The 22450-nt window shown below is 44.7% G+C and overlaps 1 protein-coding gene across 2 annotated transcripts; it reads right to left on the bottom strand.

Moving 5' to 3' along the window:
* Positions 1-706: 706 nt before the first annotated feature.
* LOC311357726 (uncharacterized protein) lies at positions 707-21342 on the bottom strand. Of its 2 annotated transcripts, XM_084477763.1 has the most exons (18): positions 20974-21342; positions 14003-14196; positions 13776-13917; positions 11374-11757; positions 11068-11175; positions 10778-10882; positions 10641-10688; positions 10454-10528; positions 4262-4313; positions 4080-4130; positions 3862-3906; positions 3724-3788; positions 3405-3477; positions 3074-3227; positions 2292-2390; positions 1497-1555; positions 1177-1294; positions 707-1069 (listed from the first exon to the last, which is right to left on the bottom strand). In XM_084477763.1, exons 8-18 carry the CDS (start codon positions 10519-10521, stop codon positions 825-827), a joined length of 1029 nt encoding a protein of 342 aa, XP_084333889.1. In that variant the 5' UTR covers positions 10522-10528; positions 10641-10688; positions 10778-10882; positions 11068-11175; positions 11374-11757; positions 13776-13917; positions 14003-14196; positions 20974-21342; the 3' UTR covers positions 707-824. The 2 variants fall into 2 exon arrangements, with proteins under 2 accessions (XP_084333889.1, XP_084333890.1); XM_084477764.1 differs by lacking the exon at positions 2292-2390 and having other exon boundaries at positions 1497-1550; positions 3096-3227.
* Between the last annotated feature and the right edge of the window lie 1108 nt (positions 21343-22450).

A 22450-nucleotide genomic window follows, 5' to 3' on the forward strand; every position in this document is an offset into this window, starting at 1 on the left:
ACTGTTTTATAGGCCTATTACAAGAATAAGCAGACTGTAAAGCACTGAAAACTACCAGCTTATATCAGAGGCACAATGGTAGTCTCCTATACTATATTCAATCTCCAAGTTGGAACTTGCAAACGCACAGCATGAAAGTAAATGAGACCAAAGTCTATAGGCTTGACAGATTTACAAGCCAAAAACTTTTTTATTTGAACAGAGGTTGAGCAGACTCATAAGGAAATTAAGGTAAAACATTAACAATCGGTTCCTTTGACAGCCACTTATTAATATCAATTTTGGTTAACTCGCCTTCACTTGACTTAAATCAACCAGTTGTGTGTTGTGTTGTGTGTTCATATAAACACAAGACCAACAGCTCAGCTCTGTAGCGGTAACCGTGTCGCTCTACTGCTTGCGTTTCCCTTTCCTCTGTTTGATGGTGAAGAGGTTTTCGTCGGCGGGGTACATGTCTGTGCAGCCGCCTTTAGATGACCTCTTCTTTGTTCTGCTGGCCCTCTTCCTTTTCTCCTTCCCCGCCCCACGGCCGCCGTACAGCTGCTGCGGGGTGTAGGACTCGCGCTTGAAGGGCGACGTGCGCGGCTCCGTCGCCGCCGCTCCCCAGTTCAGCCGGTTGGGGTTCTTCTTGTTCCTGTTCCTGCTCTTCTTCGCAGCCTTCTCTTCCCCGCCCTGGGAGAAGCACTTCTCCCCGTAGAACGTGCGTTTCTGTGGTGTGGTGGCGCCGTCGGTGGTGGAGGAGGAGGAGGAGGGCGAAGCCTTGGTGGCGGGGACGTCACGCTTGGGCTTCCACTGGTTGCCGGTGCCGCTGACGGGCATCGGCTTCAGCTTGGCGGACATCTTGGTCTTGAAGACGACGGCCGGCCAGCGGGGCGTGGGTGTGGGTGGGGGTGGAGCTGGAGCCGGGCCCCTCCTCCTGGCGGAGGAGGGGCCGGGTGTTGGCGTTCTCCTGCTGCCGGTGGTGGTTCTTCTTCTTGTAGTAGTGGCTGGTCCTCTGCCCCTTCTTCGGTGGTCCCGGGGCAGCGGGGGGGTTTGGGTGTGGTGCCGAGCAGGCCGGCTTCCTCAAGTTCTGGATGGGGGGGAATAGTAAATAAAATCACAACGTTATTCAGTGGCATTCTGAAACTAGTGGGGTCAGGGTGCTGTGTGTCAGAGGAGAAGAGAGACAGAGCTTACCTTTGACCTTCCACTTCACCCTGTGCTCCCTCTGGTTGAAGTTGACGGGAGTGTCGTAGTGATTGATGAAGGGCATACTGGGGTAGGTCCCATTACACATCCGACGCTGTGTACATGCCTGAGACACACACAAACACCTAATACTGATCTTGCAAAAAGGGCACACGCTCGCTATATTTTTTGATAATATTCATCTTTAGATCATAAATTTGATTCATTATTTGCTTTGGAGAAAATGAAGAAAGGGAGAGCAGGGTAAAGAGATAGAGGGAGGGACAAGAGGAGAGGATGCTGCGGTGCAGACTGAAGCGGCGACTCACGTGGCCAAAGTGGCCCTTTCTGGAGCAGTTGTAGTAGTAGGCGGGCGTCCTGCCCTGGTCTGGGGGAGAGACAGAGAGCAGGGGAGAGAGACAGCGAGCAGGGGAGAGAGACAGCGAGCAGGGGAGAGACAGAGAGCAGGGGAGAGAGAAGACGCATATTTATAATCACAAAAAAAAGGTAAGCCTATCAGAACGACGCCACACTGCCTGTCAGAACACCCCTCCAGCGTCAGCGTGTTTAAAAGTGACATGTTATACCACTAGGTGTGAATGCGATTAGCCGTTGCAAGCCGTTTGAACAAGTGGGCGTGTCCACCTAGATGTGCGCTGGATAGATCAGTCTACCATCGTACATCTAGGTGCACACGCCCACTTGTGATTTAAAAAAAATGGCTTGTAAGGTCTAATCCCACTCCCACCTGGTGGTATAATATGTCACCTTTAAGAGCAGGATGCTGGGAGTCCCACAGCAGGTTAGCCCTCTGCTGCTGTCACCCGATAGCCTCCATTAATATTTCACATCAATGACATAGTGTGACGAACATCTGCTTTCTGAAAAAAAGGCCTACTAGTAAATTAGGCCTAGGCTATTCACATGAAATAAAACAAAACATTGAGACCATTCCACAAAGCACACTGGGTAATAACAAATTCAACCCAATGGACTTGTGGTAAAACCACTCGTGGTCTCCACAAGTAACTTACAACTTGTAACTTGCAACTTACATTCACAGCATCCTGGAAACTTTTCAACCAAATAAAATCATAAATAAAAATAAATGAATGTTCACCCACCAACCCATGGCCCATTTATTGTGTGTGAGAGCAGAAGCCAGCGTGCAAGTTCTCGGAGTAGATGCCCTGCAGCCCCCCTCTTTTCCCCTTTCCTGTAGCCTGTCGGTAAATAAAAACAGTCCTTGTTAGAGGGCCCCCCTTTATTTTCTATGGATTATCACATTGAAGAAACCCTTGGTGTCTAGAAGTCCTCTGGTCAGTATTCTACCCATAGAGATACTCACTGTAAGGTTCTATTTTTGTGTCTCTTGGGTTTTATTACATGTAATTGCAATGTTTACTTGTGTCAGTTTTAAACGACTACAATTATTAGTTATTAAATTATTTATATCCATATTTATTATTCGTTTACTACTGCAGGAGACCATCATTACTGCCTTATGGATGCCCATGGAATAGGAATAAATTTGTATAAAAGTACTTTTATAAAAGTACTTGGTCAACACACTACAGTCTTTGCAACAACTTCTACAAAAGTTTTAAAAACAAGTTTTCACTGCCATCTTTAGGTAGCAATAACTGAAAGAAGTACTCATTACATTTCCATGCATGCCTGGTATGCAGTTTTTGAAAGTCACCCTGCACTCTCTAAACGTATCCAGAGTGTACATTTTGTAAAAGTCTGCCCTGTATTGTGCCGAGAATATGGTCCAGTTTGCAACACCTGTTGCAACACCTGTTGTTACAACAATTTTGAGAATAAGATGATTTCTCTAATTGATTTAACATGGAAAACATGCAGTATGCAACCAGTATAGCTACGACCGTTTTTGTAATCTTACTGTCAAGCCACAGAAAATGCACTTTTCTCTTGAAGTATTCCCTCTCCACCACTTCTCTGAAGCAGGAAGGCACCAGGGACAGGGTCATTAGAGCTCTGTCTCCATCATGAAGAACGACCTCAGCAAAGACGATCTCCAACAGGCAAGATGGCAACTGAAACAAATAAGATTCTTCTATTGAATACATCATCTCCAGTTAGTATTAAGCCAAACAGCATTAATAGAAATACTGAATGAGCACTGATTGTATTCAATAAATATTATATTCCCCCAAAAAAGAAACACATGCAAACAAACAAAATCAAAAATAAATTATTAATAAATAAAAGACCTGCTCAATACATGTTGCCAACTCCTGCTCCTGCTCTCTTCCATGTGTCATGGGCTCTATCCGTCTTCTCTTCCTACGTAGAAATGTCAAAGGGGTGACATTAGCAAGATGCTTTTCATGTAGGGGGGTTTGACGGTACATGGTTTGGTTCATATTTCGGTTTAAGAGTCCATTTGGTACAGGAAAATAAAGTGATATTATTGTTGACAAAATCCTCTTGCTGGGGACTAATACAAACTACAGTACCTTTCCTGTTCCTTTAAGCCCCCCCCTCCCCACAGAAACACATCGTAGTTATCAAGTAAGAAGTTGTTCATACCTTTGGTGTTCAATGTTGTCTAACAGAAGCTGGCACCACCATCTCCTTATATGTGGCATATCATGCTAGTAGATGAAGAAAGATGTCATTGTAGTTTCAATCCTAAAATCTGTACATTAACATATTTAAATTGCTGACCTGAGTGAAGTCAAAGGTCCAGTCCAGTGCCATGTACAGTGCGTACTGTAATCCATATTATAAACAACGGTTAACATTCTTTTCATATGATAGAACAGTTGATACACAGTTGTTACTGTACATATAAACCATGTCAATTATCCTTTTCTCTTGGCACCTGCTTATGTTATTATGTTTAATGCCGAGGTGCACAATCCCATCACTTATTTATCACTTACCATTAGCATGAACACGCCACAGTCCGCGCTGCCTGCTTGTTCTGGAATATTCTGATAAAAAAGCCAGAAGTTATTGACAACTCAATTATATTTAAATATATTTAATACAATTACATTTCTTAGTACTATTCCAATGCATAGCACATTTCACAAGGCATATATAAATCCGAAATTTCCATCACCTTGTTTGAAACAAATGCCCAGGATCCTGGCACTATCTTTGCTGCAATGGTGCTATAAAAGACAAAAGGATAGCATGGTGAAATACACTATTAAAGACCTCACATGATTTTGATGTGACGTGACATTTGTGGTCAACATTTTAAGCCATTTAAGCTTGCTTAATTAATTGGCTTCCATTATTGGTTTAAGCAACAGTAGAGCAGGTGTGCATAGTATGACTCCAGATTGTGCTACCTTGATCACCACAAATGTAATGAACACATCACCAAAAGGCTTTTTTTAACACAGCAGAACCAACATTGAACGGTTGATAACGTTCTTAACTCTACAGGCTTCTTTAGAACACAGCAAAAGCAACATTGAACGGTTGCCAACATTCTTAACTCTACTAGGAACATTGAACGGTTCCTAAACATAACAATATGAATAATAACAATATAACACCATGCAAAACACAAAAACGAACCAAACATTAATTTACGGGAACATTGAACGGTTCCTCAATATTAGACTGAAACATGAACATGGATAAATAATGCCATAGCAACTAAGCTTGGAGGAATCAAGAAGACGTATCCTCTTAAATTTAGTTTAATTAATGCTGAAACTCGCTGAGGTTTATAAGATATATGTCTCTGATAAAAGGTTGAAAGACAATGTGAAGGCAATTGTGTTGGCGAATTTGTATGATCAGGGTGTGTTGGCGTGTGCGTCGGGGCCACCTGCGGAGGGAAAGGCTGCCGGTAGAGTCAGTGCACAGGTTGCAGATTCAAATTTAACGTTTGAGCAGCAGAAGGAGTTGCTTACGTTAAGGTTCCGGTTAGAGACAGAGAAGCAACTGGAATTGGAGCAGCTGAGGCAAAAGGCTGATTTGGAGAAGGCTGTGACCCTGGAAAAAGTAAAGCAGCAGGTTGAGTTGACTAAATTGGACTTGGAAACTCAGAGGTTGAATCTCATGAGCGACGGTAAATTTGTTGGGGGTCGAAGTGGTGACTCCGGTGATATTTTGAGTAGTTTAAGGTTAGTCCCGAAGTTTAATGAAAGAGACGTGGACACGTTTTTTGTCTTGTTTGAGCGTGTAGCCAATACGAGAGCTTGGAGCGACGCGGACAGGGTCGTGTTGTTACAGTGTGTGTTGACAGGGCGCGCACAGGAAGCATTTTCCTCGCTGCCGGCGTCTGACAGCGGTGACTACTCAAAGGTTAAAGCTGCGGTTTTGCAAAGTTATGAGCTCGTTCCGGAGGCGTATAGACAGCGGTTTCGGAGCTGGAGAAAAGGGGACAAGTCTCATTTGGAGTTTGCACGTGTGTTGGGAACGCATTTTCACCGCTGGTGTGCAGCTGCCGGTGTAACAGATTTTGGTGGGCTGGGTGACCTGATTGTGCTTGAGCAGTTTAAAAACTCAGTGTCTGAGAGGTTGGCAATGTACATCAGTGAAAAGAAAGTGAGTACGGCGGCGGAGGCGGCCGCGCTTGCTGATGATTACTTGTTGACACATAAGAGAGGCAGAGGAGATTTCCCTGTCTGTGCTGATGGTCCAGTGGGGGGGGTGTCCTCCTGGGACAGGCCTCGAGCTGGGTTTTCACCGGCTAGGAGGAATGATCGGGGTCATAACAGTTGGCTGCCAGGTCGGGGCCGCGAGAATGAGGATTTTTGTCATTTCTGTCACGAAAAAGGACACTGGAAAAATGAGTGCCCTGTGCGTAAAACGCGCACTAAGTTTGGTGGCGGATTTGTGAAGCCAGCTGCCATGGCTGCGCCCGTTTCTGGTGCTGTGAGGCAGTGTGGAGATGTTCCGTCGTCAGTTCAGTTGAATCCTGATTTGAAATCATTTTTGCCGTTTGTTTCAAAAGGTTACGTGTCTCTGGTGGGCAGCCAGGACAAAGTCCCGGTGATAATGTTGCGGGATACGGCGGCATTTGATTCGTTCATTGTGGGGTCTGCTCTGCCGTTTTCCGAGGAGTCGGATACGGGTTCTTTTGTTCCCATAAGAGGCATGGGGATGTCAGTTTTTCGTGTGCCATTACACAAACTGGTCCTACAGTCTGATCTGTTCAGTGGAGTAGTGAACATGGGTGTGCGTCCTGCTCTGCCTGTAGAAGGGATCCATGTCATTTTGGGGAACGATGTTGCAGGGGGCCGTGTCTGGCCGGATCAGCCGGCTCGTCCGCTGGTTGTCCCGGTACCGCTTGGTATTCGGGGGCCAGATGAAAACGAGAAGAGGTTCCCGGAGGTGTTTAAGGCATGCGCTGTGACCCGCGCAATGATGAGAGCTTGTCCGGACGCCGGTGGCGCGGATCAGGCGGACCAAAAACTCATTGTTGCTGAATCATTGTTGTCACGTGTGTCTAACTCTCCATTTTCTATATCTCGCAGTGAATTGGTGAAGGAACAGAAGGCCGACTCCACATTGGCAGAGCTGTTTGAGTCTGTGCGTCCTGTGGGTGAGGTAAAGGACCTGGCACAGGGTTATTTTGTGGAGAAAGGAGTGTTGCTGAGGAAGTGGGTGCCGCACGGAGAGGGTTTCATGGGGGAACCAGTGTATCAGGTTGTGGTACCGTCGAAATTCCGTGATGTGGTTCTCAGTGTTGCGCATGATGAGTCTGGTCATATGGGCGTAGCAAAAACTTATGACCGGATCTTGCGTCATTTTTTCTGGCCACGGGTTAAGAAAAGTGTTTCAGCATACATAAAAACGTGTCACACCTGTCAAATGACAGGGAAACCAAACCAGGTAATTAAAGTGGCTCCGTTGTGTCCCATTCCTGCAGTATGTGAACCTTTTGAACATCTGATAATTGATTGTGTTGGTCCTCTTCCCCCTTCTAAGTCTGGTTCAGTGTATTTGTTGACGGTGATGTGCCAAAGTACCAGGTACCCTGCTGCGTATCCGTTGCGCACGCTGTCAGCCAAGGCGGTGGTGTGTGCACTCAGCCAGTTCATCTCTATATTTGGTATTCCAAGGATCATTCAAAGTGACCAGGGGTCAAACTTTTCCTCACACCTGTTTGCTCAAGTGTTGAAACAGCTACACGTCACGCACAACCAGTCCTCAGCATATCACGCACAGAGCCAGGGAGCACTGGAGCGGTTCCATCAAACATTAAAATCTTTGTTGCGGGCTTATTGTGTGCAGTTGAATGCTGATTGGGAGGAAGGTTTGCCGTGGTTGTTGCTTACAGCAAGGGAGGTTACACAAGAGAGTACGGGGTTCAGTCCAAATGAGTTGGTTTTTGGTCACACGGTGAGAGGTCCACTGGCTGCGCTGAAGAGTGGCTGGGAGGAGGCAGAACCTCCGCAGAATCTCATTGATTATGTGAATGGGTTCAAACATCGTCTTTATGCCGCTACTGAATTGGCAAAAGAAAAATTGGCCTCAGCCCAAAAGAAAATGAAGCGTATTTATGACCGGCGAGCTGAGTGTCGCAATTTTTCTGAAGGTGACCAGGTTGTGGCGCTGTTGCCTTTGGTGACGTCACCGTTTCAAGCAAAGTTTATGGGTCCGTATACAGTGGTCAAGCAGCTGTCGGAACAGAACTACTTGATTTCCACGCCTGATCGTCGAAAAAAGAATCAACTTTGTCATGTAAATTTGTTGAAGCCGTACCATGTTCGGGAGAGTCCGTCGCAGGGTGAGTCAGCTGATGTTGTGCCAGATGTTGGTGCACATCCAGTTTGTGTTGGTAACACACTGAATGTTTCTGGTGACAGATTTTGTGAGGATGGTTTACCTCAGCTTGACTCTGCGGTGATGTCTGGTCGGTTGGAAAATTCCCAGATGTTGGCAAACTTGGATCTCGTTGTGGGGCATCTGTCGGAGGCGCAGCGCACAGAGTTGGTTGGCCTCATTCAAAAATTTCCTTGTCTGTTTGGGGACACTCCGTCCTGCACCAGTGTGTTGGAGCACGATGTTGAGGTCGGTGAAGCCAAGCCGATAAAACAACGGTTTTATCGGGTAAGTGCAGAGAAGCGTGTGTTGATAGATGCAGAAATTGCTTACATGTTGTCAAATGGCATTGCGGAACCGTCGTCCTCCGCTTGGGCGTCACCGTGCGTACTTGTTCCAAAGCCGGATAATACGCAGCGGTTTTGCACAGATTATAGGAAAGTTAACAGTATAACCAAACCAGACTCCTATCCTTTGCCTCGGATGGACGATTGTGTAGATCAGGTGGGTTCTGCCAAGTTTATCAGCAAATTCGATCTCTTAAAAGGGTACTGGCAGGTCCCATTGTCCCAGAGAGCGCGGGAGATCTCTGCTTTTGTCACTCCGGCTGGGTTGTATTCTTACAAGGTCATGCCATTTGGTTTAAGAAACGCGCCTGCCACCTTCCAACGTTTGATGAATAAAGTCGTTGGTGATCTGGAAGGGTGTGCAGTGTATCTGGATGATGTTGTTGTTTTTTCTGATTCATGGTCTGTCCATATTGACCGTATCCAGAGGTTGTTTGTCCGTTTGTCCGAGGCGCAGCTTACTGTGAACTTGGCAAAGTGTGAATTTGCTCAGGCCACAGTGACTTACCTGGGTAAACAGGTTGGGCAGGGCCAGGTGCGCCCTCTGCTGGCGAAGGTTCAGGCTGTTGCTGGTTATCCTCCACCGCTGACAAAAAAGGAGTTGATGAGGTTTTTGGGTTTGGTTGGTTATTACAGATGTTTCTGTCGCAATTTTTCTACTGTTGTTGCGCCGTTGACTGACCTGTTGAAGGCGAAAGTTACGTTTATCTGGTCTCCTTTGTGTCAACAGGCGTTCGAGAATGTCAAGGCGATTTTGTGCGACTCTCCTGTTTTGGCTGCACCTCGGTTGGACAGTCCGTTTAAGTTGGAGGTTGATGCCAGTTTTGTCGGTGCTGGTGCAGTACTCTTACAGGAAGATGATGTTGCTGTTGACAAACCTGTGTGTTTTTTTTCCAGGAAGTTCAACAAACATCAACTGAACTACTCTGTGGTGGAGAAAGAGACCCTGGCTCTCATATGGGCCTTACAACAGTTTGAAGTGTATGTGGGCTCAGGTCCAGTGGTGATCTACACAGATCATAACCCTCTCACATTTTTGAACTCACTGCGGTGTGCAAATCAGAGGCTTATTCGTTGGTCGTTGTCTCTCCAGGCCTATACTTTAGATATAAGGCATATTAAAGGGAAGGACAACTTGGTGGCCGACGCTTTGTCTCGTGCTCCTGTTTGATTTTTTGCTTCTCTGTTGTGTATTCTCTCTCTCTCTTAAATTGCTTCCAGGTACCAGTTGCTGGGAGGGATGGGGGTCACGCAGGTGATGTTGGGAGTAGATGGTGTTTTCCTCACATGTTGAAAACTGGGTATTGGGTAATGTATATTATTGTAGTTATTGGGTAATGTACTTTATATTATTGTTGTAATTGTCGTGGCTGGTTGGTCCACAGGGTTCCTGGTGGGACCCTGTTTTGATGGGGGGGGGTGTGACGGCCCAGGCCAGTCTAGGTGTTCTCCTTCTGTATTCTCCCTTCCCCCCCTGCAGTGGCTGATGGCGGGGCGGGGCCCTGATGGGAAACACCTGTGACCTGTGTCTATATTAGAGGGTTGCAGTCTGCTCGGTCTCTCTCTGCCTGCCGCCAGCGAAGCTCCGTCCGAGCCACCGTTTCCTTTTTTCGTTTGGTTTCTGTTTGGTCATGGTTATGTTGCACATTCTATTAGTTGTAAATAAATTATATCTTTATTATCGTTCCTCCGTCCTCCCTTGGTCGTTTTTGTTGTGGTCTTGTGAGCCAGACCGTAACATACTGCAAATGTACATTACAGCTTCACTGTAATGCCTTTTTCATAACTTTTAAGTGAACATATATGTGACAAAGCAGATTATTTTACATGACATAGATTACACTTCTCATGACAATGTGTGGCTGGAATTTAAAATCTAAAAGTAGATTTTAAATTCCAAATAGACCAAATAATAATAAAATAGTGACATTCTTATAAAAAACTCTGACATGATGCCTGTTAAACTTACACCTAGTATCCAGTGTCCTGGTTTCCATACAGGAAAAAGGATGCAGTCTCTAGATGCTGCATCTACCTGCACCATTCGAATGACAACAATAAGAGCTTGTAGTTTCAACATGAAGATATTTTTAGATACGCAACCATAGTACGAGATACTGTCACTATGTACAGGGTTAACAAACTTAAGCCATACACAACACATGCATAGAACTTACTGGCAGCGAGAGAAACGGGTCGACATTGAGAGGTCTCCAAGTGGGGATAACATCCACAGCATGAACATCCTTTCCCTGTAAATCACAGAACACCAGTTTAAATTATTTGGGTTTACACAAAATAAATAAGCACTATCAATGATAGAAAGTTGTACCTTGAAATGATACAAAAAATATCCATACACACCTTTTGCCTGGCAATCTTGATGACCAGTGATAAACAACAGTTGACGATCTGTAATAAAACAACAGAATGTTTTATGGATTGCAAAGACATTTTACTAAACAATTTTCAAATATTTGTGTGATTAAAAGTGTACTTACTGTTGCCTCCACTTCTCTGTCCAATCCCAGGGACAGGAAGTCCAGCCTTTTTAAAACTGTGGTGCCCACTTGAAATCGCCTCGCCTCATCCAACACATCATCGAGCTTTAAAATGACAGTCAGTTAAGTACTTACTACTATATCATACTTGACAGAAAAAAACAAACGACAACAGAAAACCTCTTTAGAACTAAATTATATGAAGAAAATACTTCACTTTGTGTGGGCCAATGTGGGCCATATTAGGCCTATTAGAACTAAATCAAGAAAAATAAAAAAAATACATTTACCCATGTCAATTGTCCTTCGTCCATCTCATGCTCCGTTACTTCCCTTCCGGCACATATGTGGTATATGTGCTTCATTCCACAAGTGTTCACTGCAAACCTCAAAACCTCCTGCAATATGGTCAGAGAAGCCCAATTTCAGAAATGACAGAAACATAATAAGCAATGTGTGGAATTTGTACCATAGCATGTCTTTCTAGCAACTGACTTAGTAAATAATGTTACAAGTTGTACAACATTATATTTTAGTGCATTAGATAGTGTAGTATTAGGTGCTACATTTTTGTACTGTGATGATCTCTGGAATACCTTGTTGTGGTTGTAGCTGGAGCTTCCACTGCTATTGTCGCACTCATGCCAGAAGCTTCTACGTTAATTGTAGGGGCTACGTTGACAGCAGGGGTCGGTGGTGGGATGATGGCAGCGGCCTGGTTCGTACCGGTGGTCGGTGGTGGGATGATGGCAGCGGCCTGGTTCGTACCGGTGGTCAGCGGTGGGATGATGGCAGCGGCCTGGTTCGTACCGGTGGTCGGTGGTGGGATGATGGCAGCGGCCTGGTTCGTACCGGTGGTCAGTGGTGGGATGATGGCAGCGGCCTGGTTCGCAGGGGGTGCCACGGATTGTGTCACAACAGAGGCTGCTGCAGTGTTTACAGACTGGGCAGCTGTGCAGGATGAGCAGTGGCTGCTGATGCTGTCAGCAGGCAAGGGAAACAATTAAGATTATGACCTTTGACATTCTAAACAGTATGTGTTAACCAAAACAAACAATTACTGCTAGGAATTTCCACACATTGGATTAATAAAGCCTTTTTATTGCAGGAGATGGCTTTACAAAGACAATACCAGTTTGACATCCGAATGTCACAACTATACTGTGCACGTAGATTAGAGGCCTGCACGGGCCTAAAATTTCAGGCCCGGCCCGGCCCGGACCCCTGGCAATCAGGCCCTTACCCGACCCTACCCGACAAATTAAGCAATTACTGAGCCCGAGCCCGAACCCGAGCCCGACTAAAAGGGTCCGCTATTTAGACATGCCGGTTTCCTGATACTTCGGTCGCGTAATAGTTTCTCAGAAAGCCGACTTGAACAATTAAACAAATAATACTTTTAACACACGATTAACCCTTGCAAAGACAAGCGTTCATGAATTGAATTAGACCTCAATGTCGAAATAACGGGATGTCGCAATAGCAGCATGAAACGGACAGCCAGGATATATGACATCGGTAAATCTTATGCGCCGCGGGAGTAGATAAATGAGCAGCACACATGAGCTCCTTGTCCATAGCGAACTTAGTAAGCACCGTGAGTGAATGAAATAAAGGAATTAAATCACTTTGAATTGAATATTTATTAAATAACAACGCATTTATTAAATAACTCCGCACAAACACTATAAAATAACAACACTCCCAGTGTTTCCCACACATAGGCCAATGTGTGGCGCTGCGCCACAGATTGAACAACGAGCGCCACAAATTGATTCCGCTTTTCTTATTTATTTTTAAATGTAACTCCGCCAGCCCGTAATCGTGCCCCTGTAATGCTGCCAGTCCGACATGTTCCCATTCCGACAGTCCTGTGCGCGTATGCAAATTAGCCATGTGCGCCAAACAGAAGAAGGGCCCTATCTTGCGCCCGGCGCAATTGACTTTCTACAGTAGCGCGAGTAGCCACGGCGCATCCTTTGTCAAGATGACGCTGTAAATGCGATGATCCAAAATAGAAAATGAGAAATAAAAAGCTGTGCGGGTGAATGTTTTTCTGACCTGAATTCTGACATCATAATTGAAAAAATCATGAATACATAAAACCAACTTTACTTGTGCCAAGCCTGAGCCCTACCCGAGCCCGTGCTATTCATTGAATTTAAGGCCCGTACCCGGCCCGAATTTGCATATTGTGTCGGGGCCCGTCAGGGCCCGTCGGGCTTGCAGGCCTCTAACGTAGATACCTAAAACCGCCTGCCCACTGGCGTTCAACTGGATTTGCAGTGCACTCCCCAATGTTTTCTTCATGTTCTCTATTGTTTTGGCATTGTGTCCATTGGTGCAAAATGTTCCTCATTAAAAAAAATATGGGACGATGGACTCATCATGTCTAAGAAGTGGTTGTTCTTCCTCAGTCCACTGAAGAGCTGCTCGGCACACTGGCTATTGGCCCAGCCACGTAACTCAGGCACAAGCTCTACCTTGTGCAGAACATCCTTTGGGTCTTTGGTGTTCCTCATGAAAGCGGTCACAAAGAGCATAATGCTCTGATGACCCTGTAATAGGGTGGCCATTTTCATCAGGTACTGGCTTCTTTGTAGTTAGCCAAGGCAAGCTGACTTTCACTTTCTTTGCAGAGGCCAATCTGATGTTGTCATCAGTAGGATCCAGCAGTCTCCCCTCATGAGGGCTTAAGGGCGAGGACTATGGCTCTCTTATGTTTGTATGCATGTGTTGCCAGTCCCCTTGCAAAATCATACAAGGTCACATTGGGGAAATGCTTCATTGATAGCAGCAGATCAGCACAATCTCTTGGGCTCTCAGCCCTTAGGTTGAGTTTAACTCCATAAACAACAGCACAAGGGCATGTGACCACAGCACATCCACCTGGTAAAATAAAGTTATCGTACCCGCTATGAGTAACCATTACAGTGAAATGTAGTGAAGTCTGAAAGTTATTACTGATGCAAACACTTTTGAATATAAATCAACTCACCAGAAGCCCCCCAGACCTTTGCAAACACTTTGTCATATGCTGACCGGTTCTGCATTTCTTTGCGGAGCCTCATAATAAGGTCCATCCTGGAGCCCTTGGAGTCTATGCCACACCCCTTGCAGAGACTTAGCACAGCTTCCATCTATGATGTTAAATAGCAAATATTACAGCCCTGATAGATTTAACAATGAGAAAAACCATACAAATACTCCACAGTGTGCAAATACCTTCAGTTTCAGAATCTCGTCAGTGAGCCGGTCCTCTGTAATTAAGAGGTCGGATTCTTCATCTGGGTTCCTTGGTGTGTGGATTTTGCAGTGTTCTGTGTTTGACACCATACTGGAGCCTCTTGTGTCGGGACCAATCCATGGTGCCCAGTTATGGTAACTGGGCCGTACCACAAACGGATTCTGCTTGTAACCTGCAGGAACATTTCAGAAGAAGAGTACAGAATATGTTACTCTCATTGCAGCACCTGTAGGATTTTCATTCATGTCACTCAAAACATTATATTTTGGATGTTGACAAATTCTGGTTCTGGATGTAGTTCATACCAGTGGCGGCTGGTGTTTTTTTAAGTGAGGAAGGAAGGACTGCGCGCTTGGTTGCCATTGGCCTGCTTGCACTGTTTGTGGCGTATGGTGGCATAAGAATGTGTGACTCAAATTGTTTCAGGGTGTTTTGGTGAACTACAAAATAGCAGGGAGGGATAATTATGTGAATAAAATTTATACAAAGCCACTAGTGGCAGCATTGTAATTTGAAAGCTGGTGGGCAGCATGTCTTGGACTACAAGGGCAGAAGGAAAGGATGCAAAGCCAATTAGTCAAATCAGGCCTACTCTTGATTTGTAAAACTAAATAAAAAAAATCTGCCCTCAATGACTGAAGCTATTGGTTGTAATTTGGTTCATCAAATGTTTATTTTCAGTTACAATTGTTGCACGAACATCCTAGGGCTGAACGATTAATTGCATTTGCGATAATGTCAATCACAATATGACAAAACGAGATTTTCTAACCGCAAAGGCTGCGATTTGATTGGTCACGTGACTTGCGAGTGAGCCGAGCGGAGCAAAGCAGTGCAGGCAGGGAGAGACGCTGCGCTTTAACCTGCTGCACAATGGCCTCAGGCTCGTCAGAAGAGCGCACAGCTGAAAGTTTGGTACCAAAGAGGGGCGGCACATCAGTTGTGTGGAATTATTTTGGCTATAAAAAAGACGATGCTGCGCAACTGTCCCGCATTTCGATCACAGCCTCGTCGGCTTGAAAAAAAAAACCACCTCAGCGCACCAAATCAGCCGGCCGAGACCTCGCTAAAGAGGTGGTCTCAGTTCGCTTGAGATGTAAAAGCGAACGCACCTCGGTCCAATCCAGTTCCAAAAAGCATACGCCTCTTTGGACGTAACAGGCACCCGCTCAGCCGCGCGCATTATGGGAATTATTATTTGATTAGCGGTAACAGCCAGGGGGGGGGGGGGGGGGGGGGGGGGGGGGGAATCGCGGACGAGCGCTATTGTTGACGTGGGGGTTGGATCGCGGACGAGCGCTGTTGCGGGCGCGATTGTTAACGGGGGGGGGGGGGGGGGGGGGGGGGTTGGATCGCGGACGAGCGCTATTGCGGGCGCGATTGTTGAGACTCAGAGGGCACTTTTTAATATCAGGCAAAAAGGGCAGGGGCTCAAGCACCCCTGGGGCCCTATGTGTGCACGTGCCTGGTAACAGCACATTGTCGGACCGTCGGGTGAAAATGAGTCGTGGCTCAACATGGAGCAAAGAGGAGACGCAGACGCCCACATAGAACGTATGCTGGCAAACACACATAAAAATGCCGATGCATTTAACACATTGAGCACCAGGATGAGGGAGAAGGAGTTCGAAAATAAATCTGATATTGTTTATTATGAAACAGATAGATTTATTGCTTGTGTTCGTTGAAAAATACATGATATGAGGACCGTGAAAAAATAATCGCATATTAAATCGCAATCGCAATATTGAGGGGAAAAAAATCGCAATTAGATTATTTTCCAAAATCGTTCAGCCCTAGTTTCTACAATATCACACAAAACGGTCAGAGTAACAAACTAGTAAAAGAACAACAATAACATTATTTAACAACTATTTACATGGGCTGCAAGCCTAACATTGTTTGAGGTAAATGTGGATGTTGGTCATGGTTGAGGGACTTAATTTGTATATCAAGTCAATCCTCCTTGAGGTTTGTGTTGCGAAGATATCAGTGACCTGGTCATACCAAACTGGATCTTTTGTTTAGTGATTTCAGCATTTTCTTTTCAATCAAAATAATGGCCAAATTTGTAAACCTCTCCTGCCCTTGAACAGTCCACGTTGGAGATCTGATATTATTCATGAGCAAACAGGGCCAGGAATACAGTCGATTGTTAGCAATGCTACCAGTGAGCCATGAGTACTTAGCAAACCATGTAGCACTCACACCATTGACTCTGCCATTACTTTTGGTGATCTCGATTTTGGGAATTGGTCTACCTTTCACTTGCTTTGTGTCTCTTAGACTGAGATGCACTGCAGCGTGGGTTTGATCTCGTAACCGAGACAGCGTTGCCAGATTGGGCACATTTTCCGCCCAATGATCATTTTTCCAATCTAACGTGGTTAAAAGTAGACCTGTAAATCTGACCAATCTGGCAACACTGAGCCTAGCCAGGGCTCCTGCTTATTGGTTCATAGCGCAGTGCGTATGAACCAACCACCGCGTAGTTGGCGCGATTCGATCCCTTAGCTAGTCCCACCCATATATATAGTGGGTGGGACCATAGATATATAGAACATAATATATGTTCTATATATCTATGGTCCCACCCACTCGGAGGAGGACTTTCCTCCTCTCGCCCATTGACTCCCATGTAACTCACCGGCCGCCAGTACTATGAAGGTATTATTGTAGCAAAAGTCTTGAGCATGTGTACACTAAAGTCACAAATGTGTAACAGTAAAGTTGAAGTCGTAAATATTTATGTTGCATGTGTACACTAAAGTCACAAATGTGTAACAGTAAATTTGAAGTCGTAAATCTTTTTTCTACCATTGTAAACACAAAATAGGGGCTACGAGTTCACAAGTCCTTTGTTACAGGTGCACAAATCCTATCCTGTGCATCACAACTTCAAAGAGTCATGCACTTGACACTTTTGCTACAATCATTGCAGCGCAGTTGGAGCAAAACACATTCGCACACCCGTGTTTCATAATCTGAGAACGTGCACAACATTTGTGCATTCGTAAACCCAAATGTGAACTAATGCATCAGAAGTTGCACATCTGTGAAATATTTCCTCACAAATAAAATGATATAGATCACTATGTTCATTGAGCATTTTAATGAGCGAGCACAAGTCCATCGATACAACTGCTTGAATCTGCTGCTACGAGTCTCAGCTGTTGTTTTTCCTGCGGGTACTGTTGCAACACGTCTAGGTGGTACATGTGTAGCAAAAGTGATTTGTATCTGTATGACATAGAGCGTCCGTGGGCGGGACAAAATTGCAGCATAAACCAATGAAAGTTGCCGGCAGGGGGTGCAGGGAGTGCAAATGAGCTCATTAAAATGAACATAGCGATCTATATCATTTTATTTGTGAGGAACGGTTTACGATTGCACAAATGTGCACATTCTCAGATTATGAAACACGGGTGTGTGAATGTGTTTTGCACCAACTGCGCTGCAATGATTGTAGCAAAAGTGTGTGACTCTTTGAAGTTGTGATGCACAGGATAGGATTTGTGCACCTGTAACAAAGGACTTGTGAACTCGTAGCCCCTATTTTGTGTTTACAATGGTAGAAAAAAGATTCCCGACTTCAAATTTACTGTTTTAGTGTACACATGCAACATAAATATTTCCGACTTCAACTTTACTGTTACACATTTGTGACTTTAGTGTACACATGCTCAAGACTTTTGCTCCCTTGCGTCTTTTAGTTGCGCATGAAATGTTTATTTTCAGTGAAAGACGTGCGTTTGGGAAGAAGAAAATAAAGTCTTGGTTAACCTTTGTGTCGTGTTCATTTCTCCGCCCTTACTTTGGTGCTCCCGGTCAATTTTGACTGGCCTGTTTTAATTGCTCTTACATTAACACACACAAAAAAATTGATCATCACCAAATTTTATTTAACTCCCCTTTAAGCTGTAAACAATGTCTCAGAGTCATGGTTTACATGAATAACTGCAGTGAATATACAAAGAATAGACACAGAAACTGTGTGTGCGTGCGGTGGTGATGGTGGACCACAGGTGTTACAAAGTTGACTAAACCACTCAAAATTCAATGAAAGTGGTGATCAGCAATTGTATATGTTCAAATGCCTAGTGTGGAGGATATCATAAGGCCTTGAGACAATAAAATGTAAAACACAATATGTATGATTGATGAAAGTAGGAAATCGGTCAGATTTGACCCGAACACGACAGAAAGGTTAAGGTCTGAGAGCGCAAATAAATGCCTCAAACTAGTGCTGTCATTTTAAAATAACAACGTTACGTTTCTTTTATTACTGTTATTTTTTAAGGCAATTAATGTGGATACTCTGCTATTTGGTTTCATTTACTTACTCAATACTTAACCTAAAATTACAGCCAGGGCATCAAAATGAATTAAAACTGCGCTTTTTTAAAACTGCGCGCAGTGATGAACGGGACCTCGCGCAGCCGCAAGCCAGTACGAGGTCCCGTTCATCACTGCGCGCAGTTTTAAAAAAGCGCAGTTTTAAAAAAATTTCGCGAATTTATGTAATCTGTAGAAGCAGAGGTGCCCTGTGGTGTCCTACTGATTGTTTTGACATTAACATGTAAGACCACATTTAACTGAATTACATGTTCATTAACCCTACATCAATGATCCGATAAATTCCCTAGGAGGAGTTAGTTCAAATACAAGGCGAAAAAGTGAAAAAATTCCATTCAAAGCGGCCAACTTTGACGGTACGCCACGGACACGCCCTTCAACGTACAGTCACAAATAGCACGATTTTGGTTCAGCACCACTTCATGACTGTACTGACCAATTTTGAAGCAGATCCGATAAATTCCCTAGGAGGAGTTAGTTCAAATACAAGGCGACGGAATTCAAAAATGGCCAACTTTGACGGCACGCCACGGACACGCCCTTCAACGTACAGTCACAAATAGCACGATTTTGGTTCAGCACCACTTCATGACTGTACTGACCAATTTTGAAGCAGATCCGATAAATTCCCTAGGAGGAGTTCATTCAAATACAAGGCAAAAAAGTGAAAAAAAATTCAAAATGGCCGCCGAGATTGAAAATTCAAAATGAAAATAGCCGACTTCCTGTGGGGTTTGGAGCATGGGTCCAAGAGGCTTTTCTGTAGGTATTGGCACGTTATACGTGCCTACCGATTTTCATACATATTGGTGAAACGTGGCGCAGGGGCTGCTTTTTTAAGTTCCTGTAGGGGGCGCTACAAAAAATAGAAACACAAATTTTGGTATGTGAGCTATCGGCACCAGTCTACACATGTCCTGTGAATTTCATATTCATAACTATTACGGTCTCCGCACAGTGATTTACCCTGACACCAGAGCCTGTGGCGGCCATGTTGTTTTTTCAATCGACTTAATTTTAATTGAGCAGTTAGAACTTTGGTACCTAACAGCCACTGAGTGGGTCCCGCTCAAATCAAACATTGCGTCTATGAACTGTGGCGATTTTAGTGTCAGGCCACGCCCATTTCGATGCCACGCCCCATTTGAAAATATGTTGACTTTATCTTGTTCAGAATTTGATTCTGAACAACTTTTGTATTGGGGCCAACATCATAGGCGTCCAACTTGACGTTGATATGAGCAATTAACTATTTTCGAGGTTTCAACCACACCCCTTTTAGAACTCATTGGTGCCTTAAGTCAGATTGAAGATAATGGGCCATATATGATATGTGCCAAAGGATTTTGGTCAAAGTCGAAAAACCTGGGATCCTTGGGGAATTTACTGTTTTTAACTAAATTCAAAATGGCGGAAAATATGGCTACCGGAAGTGTTCAGTTCAAGAGACTTTTTTGTTCATCATGAGGATATGCATGTGTGTGCAAAGTTTCATGAGTGTAGGCCAAACCGGTGACGCGTGCTGCTTGTGCAAAGTTTGCACTTTTGAACAGTTGCTATAGCGCCACCTAGGGGCGAATGTGAATTTGAGGGCTAGAATATCAAATTTTTCACCAGTCCCCACAAATGTGCCAAATAAAAATGAGTTTTCGAATATGTGCAGGGGGGGAAAAATGCAGTCGAAGTGGCTAAAAATAATAAGAAGAATCACGAGGGTTTCAATAGGGACCTTGCCATGTTTGGCTCGGTCCCTAACAAGAACATTTTTATGTGATTCCAAACATTTGAACAAGAGAGAAAGATGGCAAAAAGATACCTCAAAGAGCTTTTCAGAGAACTTCTCTTAAATGGCATGTGTAGCGGACGGAACCTACGTCCGCTTAGTAGGGGTAAATCACTCTTCCCTGAATGGCTGGAAATCAGAGGATCTAGGTCCCTAACCCCCAGGCCTATTAGTCTCGTGTCTACTCTGCCTGCTCAGTTGAAGTACAATAGCTTAGGCTTCAGAATTTAGACCTGTCACAGTGAAGACCTAAAGAATAGAATACCAGTAAGTAGCTGTGTGTGTGACTTACCTTGTATTCCCCCTAACTACTACACTTTAAGGACAGAGGGTGAGACGCCCCTACTTCAGAGAAGAAAAACTCCACAATAAAAGCAATAGTGTAAAAGTTGAAAAATGAGTGGTTATTTATTATACTAGTTTTCTTATGCTAAGTAAAATAGAAAAGTAAATGAGAGGAATAGCTTCCCTATCAACCTGTAACCACCATATAATGTTCAAAACCTTACATCAACATCCACTTCACCAGAGTGGCTCAATAACACTTTCACGGTTTGGCTTAACAACACTATCACTATTACACAACAGTAACAAGTATGTCAATTGTAACTTCAGAAACGGTTTTGCACCATACACATAATAACACTCAATAACAATATGTCCACTCTCGGTTCAATGTTCCTTTTGGTTCGGATTGTCCACGTTACGTGTGTGCCGACCGTTCACCAATTAGACATGTCCATCACGATTGCGTTGCTGTCCGTTGAGAATGATAGCCATGTGTGGCAGCAGGATAGCCTATTTACTCACCCACCGCACCGTGCATCAATGGCGGGAGAGGGAGAGAGCAGGAGCCACAGACACGTCCCGGTCTGTAGCAGTGAACTGGCTGGCTCTTCGTTCTTTGGCGTGACAAGCTTCCAACGTTGGCGACGGGCTAGTAATATAACTGAATAGTCAACACTTTGCACTACCTAGCGAGGACGGTCGCCTCGCACTACGCGAACTATACTTGTTAATAATACGACCCCGGATGAATCTTCAGCGCTGATGGCGTGGAGTCTTCCGCTCCTCCACACGCCACTCCAGCGGTAACTGTTCCGTAGCTCAGATTAAAACATGTCGCACACGCAATAACTAAGAGCTAAACTGTTATTCAACTGATCTATCATACCGAAATCTCCGTCAGCATGGGACCTCGCCGAGCGCCGCCATCTTCTTCGTTCTTCCTCAAAGTTGGCTGTTTCTGAAATGCTATACTACATACTGACACAGTATATACTGTGCACTACATACTACTCCTCGCCCTAGTATGCAGTATAGTATGCAAGTATGACAAGTATCATGCAGTGTACTACACAGTCACATGACCAAAAAATTCGGTTATAAATATAAACGGTTGAGCCATTTGTTCTGTTAACAATGAAAAACACACGACATCAAAATAAACAACTAATTACAACTAATTATACATTTATACATGTTTGTATTTGTATTCGCCGCTCGCATTGTCCGCCATTATTTTAAATGTTCAGCGGTGCCGCGTTGCATTATGGGATACAGTATCCGACGTAGTGAGCTCTGGATGTATACTAGAATTTTTTGACCGATTAGTACATCATCCGGGTAACTGTCGCATACTGCAAAAAAACATTTTTCGCGTACTGCATACTACTTACTACTTTTACGTCACGATCAGTATACGAGCAGTATGTAGTATGCCATTTCAGAAACGGCCCAACTCTCTCAAGTCCCGCTCTCTCAAGTCCAGTTGACGTAGACACAGAGGCCCTGACAGCACGGCTGCCAACCAGAGAGCCAAGCCCTGCAGGCGAACATCCATCTCTGATGTGTGATATTCCCCACCAGCTGTCAGCTCCGTCCTTTGTCCCCCCCCAGCCCAGTGGATGCCCTACGCGCTTTGCGCGCACACACACACACACACACACACACACACACACACACACACACACACACACACACACACACACACACACACACACACACACACACACTGTAATGTAATGTGGTCGCTGACCAACCCGGTATCACGCAATTTCGTCCTCATGCGCGCGAACGTTATCTATTGAATCGTGTCCCAGAGCACGATTGTCTTGACTTGTTTAGTGCTACACGGAACGAAATGTAAACCCATGCATTTTGATGGGGTTGTCCTTGATCATTTCTCATAGAGCTGATGCACGCTAGGGGGCGACGTTGAGCCATAAATCCCTCACAGTGGGATCCCATGGATGTAATTGGTAAGTACGGGTACTGCTGAGGTAAA

This window comes from Micromesistius poutassou (genome assembly GCF_964030765.1).
Source record: "Micromesistius poutassou genome assembly, chromosome: 13".
Lineage (NCBI taxonomy): Eukaryota > Metazoa > Chordata > Actinopteri > Gadiformes > Gadidae > Micromesistius > Micromesistius poutassou.